The 3,505-nt window shown below is 47.6% G+C and overlaps 1 protein-coding gene across 1 annotated transcript; it reads right to left on the bottom strand.

Annotated features, from left to right (window-relative positions):
• On the bottom strand, window positions 2,281-3,303 carry LOC8076657. The gene has a single exon (XM_002442438.2). The coding sequence runs from the start codon at window positions 3,301-3,303 to the stop codon at window positions 2,281-2,283; it is 1,023 nt and encodes a 340-aa protein (XP_002442483.2).

The raw sequence follows: 3,505 nt of genomic DNA, 5'->3' as shown, positions 1-3,505 counted from the left end.
GCCCAAAGACCTCTCTTTGGCAAAGCGAGCGCAACTCAGCCTCAATTGCTGCCTTCCATTTATCCCAGTCCGAGCGCTTCCGGCACTCTATCATGGACTTTGGTTCTGGATCCGGATCCATTGAGTCAGCAATTTTTGAGGCAAAATATATGTCGACAATAGTGGTCTTTCTATGATATGACTCTCCTGATTCCACATAGTTAGTGGCGATCTCCTCATGATCGTCCTCCCACTCATCGTGATTTCCCGTAACGATTGAGTTGGGGCGTTCCGATCTTCCAATGCGATGGTGCGCGCGCGACGCATTGGGATTTCCATCTTCAGGATGGTGTCCTTCAGGGACCTCCTCAACTTCAGGTTGAGTTGCCACTTCTGGGGCATTCTCGACTTCGGGTCGAGCCTCTTCAACTGATTCTTCGAGTGGTGCAAGTGTCTCAGACCGTCGCCTCTGCGGACGTCTCCGCGGGACCTTGTCCTGAGCACCCGGAGGTCTCCCCCTATTCCTAGGATTACGGGAGACTGTAGAGTTGGTAGCCTTCAGGGGTACCTGAACTCTCTCCGGCGCATTTACTGCAGGTATATGCGACCTTGTCACCCTTTTGTGATCAGTGAAGGCATCTGGCAGCTCATTCGCAAGACCTTGCAAATGAATAATTCTCTGAACTTCCAGTTCAGATTCGCTAGTGCGTGGGTCTAAGGATTGCATCCCCGATGCATTCCATTCAATTTCCCGGCATTCTTCTGGATGCCTATCTCCCCCTAATGCTGGGAAATGGTCTTCATCGAAGACACAATCAGCGTACCGAGCCGTATGAAGATCCCCAGTCATAGGCTCTAAATATTTGATTATGGACGGAGTCACATAACCAACATATATCCCCAACTTCCGGTGGGGTCCCATTGCGGTACGCTGGGGTGGTGGTATTGGCACGTACACTGCGCTGCCAAATATTCGCAGATGGGAAATACTTGGTTCTTTCCCACGCACTAACTGTAAGGGGGATGTATCATGGTATGCAGTTGGCCTGAGTTGGATTAGTGCTGCAGCATGCAACACCGCATGGCCCCAACAACTGGTTGGCAGCTTACAATTCTGCAGCAACGGCCTGGCTATCCACTTGATCCTCTTGATCAAGGACTCAGCTAGACCATTTTGTGTGTGGACATGTGGTACTGAATGCTCTACCTTAATGCCCAGGGCTAAGCAATAATCATCAAAAGCTTTCGACCTGAACTCACCAGCATTATCCATCCGAATGGACTGGATGCGGTTATCAGGGAAACTTGCTTTTAGCCTGATTATCTGGGCAATGAGCTTGGAGAAAGCATGGTTTCTAGTGGACAACAGGTCCACATGGCTCCATCTGGTAGATGCATCAATCAGTACCATAAAGTACCTAAATGGGCCCGACAGGGGCTGGATAGGTCCACATATGTCACCTTGTATCCTTTGCAGGAACACAGGTGACTCATCCCTAATCTTCAGGAGGGATGGTCTAGTGATTAGCTTCCCTTTTGCACATGCGGTGCAAATAAAATCTTCAGGATTTGGGAAGCCTCTAACATCATGGCCAGCAGAATTGTTGATGATTCTTTTCATCATTCCCAACCCAGGATGACCTAAGCGGTCATGCCATATTCGAAACGATTCTGTGTTTCTGAATATGGTCTTCATCGCAACATACTCATCTGTGGGCTTTATGTACGTGTAGTACAAACCCGTTGGCGATGAAGAGAACCTTTCCACCACTCGCTTTTGGTACCCGTCGAATTTAGTGATCAGCAGGTATTCAGCACCTTGCTCGATCTCGGTTTCTACATGGAAACCATTCGCACGGACATCTTTGAAGCTCAAAAGCGTGCGCTTTGAGTCGGGATACAATAGTGCATCCTTTACAAAGATTTGAGTACCCATAGGGAGAACTAGTGTGGCACTTCCGGTGCCCACAATATGAGCATTGCTTCCGGCAATGGTCATAATATTTCCACTTTTCTTTGTTAATGTTTGGAAATATCTAGTATCCCTTAGTATCGTATTGGTGGTACCACTGTCTACAAGACAGAGTTCCGCTTCCGCCATCGGGTCCCACAGGCTCTGTTAAATACCATAAAGTAAAAACAGGAATTTAACATAAACATGCATTATCATAAAGACAACATTACATAATTTCTGGGAAACGTTACAACAGTTTGGATCATCTACTACATTACAAATGCTCTTCAGGAGCATACATGACCAAACTAGTACATGTGGGCATCGCTAACATGACTCTTTGGAGATTACTGCAGGTCTCCAAATATATCAAAGTCATCAAGAAGGTTGTTCTCACTCTCGTCCATTCGGACGTCTCCACTTGCACCGACGACCCCGTCGTCGTGCTTCTCAGACCGAGCTTCAGGCTCAGTGAGGAAGTGGGACTCATGCTGACATTTATTCTTGTTTTTGCTCTGCTGGTAAAGGTCAACGAGGTGTTTGGGGGTGCGGCAATTACGGGACCAATGCCCCTTTGCTCCACATCTATAGCAATCGCCTTGCTCTTCCCCACTGTGGTCACCTCTTTTCTTCTTGGGGTCGAACCTACCCTTGGGTTTTCCCTTTCCCTTGACCTTGAACATGGCACCCTTCTTCCCCTTCCATTTTCCCTTTCCACGGCCCCTTTTGCGGTTGCGAGAACTCTCAGCAATATTGGCATGTGCTTCAGGCACAGCTATGGAACCAGTAGGCCGGGCAGAATGATTGTTCATGAGAACTTCATTCTGTTGCTCGGCAACAGATAGTACTTCACTCAACTCAGAGTACTTGGTGTACCTTGAGTTTCTATACTGTTGTTGAAGTACAATGTTGCCGGGGTGGAAGGTGGACAAGGTCTTCTCGATCATATCAGCGTCAGTGATCTTCTGGCCACATAGACGCAGTTTGGTCACAACCCTGTGCAATGCGGAGTTGTACGCTGCCACAGACTTGAAGTCTTGGAAGCGTAGGTTGATCCAGTCTTGTTGTGCTCTGGGGAGCACAATGGTCAGCTGCTGGCTGAAGCGGTCCTTCAGGGACTGCCACAAGACTAGCGGGTCCTTCTCCGTCATGTACTCGCACTTCAAGTCAGGATGAAGGTGGTGTCGCAGGTAATGCAATGCCTTTGCTTTATCCTGCTTTGTGCGCTCATCCTTGCCAGCTTCAGGCTGGACAATGGTATGATCGAGGCCCATGCCATCGAGTCTGATCTCGATGTCGGTCGCCCAAGTGAGGTAGTTGCTGCCATCCACGGCGAGCATCTCGAAATCCCTCTTTGCGATGTCCGACATGCCTGCACCATTAATGCGCAGGATTAGTAGATGTCGGTGCGTAATCTTCAGGATTACGACTTAATATAGTCTTCAGGACTATATAATTTTCCAGGCGTAATCTTCAGGATTACTTTGTAATTAAATAGAAAGTATTGCAATAAAGTAAATATATGGAATTAAATACAATAAATAATTGCAGAAAATAAATAATGGCGATAAT

Source organism: Sorghum bicolor, chromosome 8 (genome assembly GCF_000003195.3).
Source record: "Sorghum bicolor cultivar BTx623 chromosome 8, Sorghum_bicolor_NCBIv3, whole genome shotgun sequence".
Lineage (NCBI taxonomy): Eukaryota > Viridiplantae > Streptophyta > Magnoliopsida > Poales > Poaceae > Sorghum > Sorghum bicolor.
Note: the sequence above shows the minus strand (reverse complement) of the source record. Positions and strands in the feature narration are given on the sequence as shown.

What these genes read in the sequence shown, in the direction of transcription:
- LOC8076657 (XM_002442438.2), bottom strand. Translation starts at nt 3,303, where the DNA reads ATGTCGGACATCGCAAAGAGGGATTTCGAGATGCTCGCCGTGGATGGC.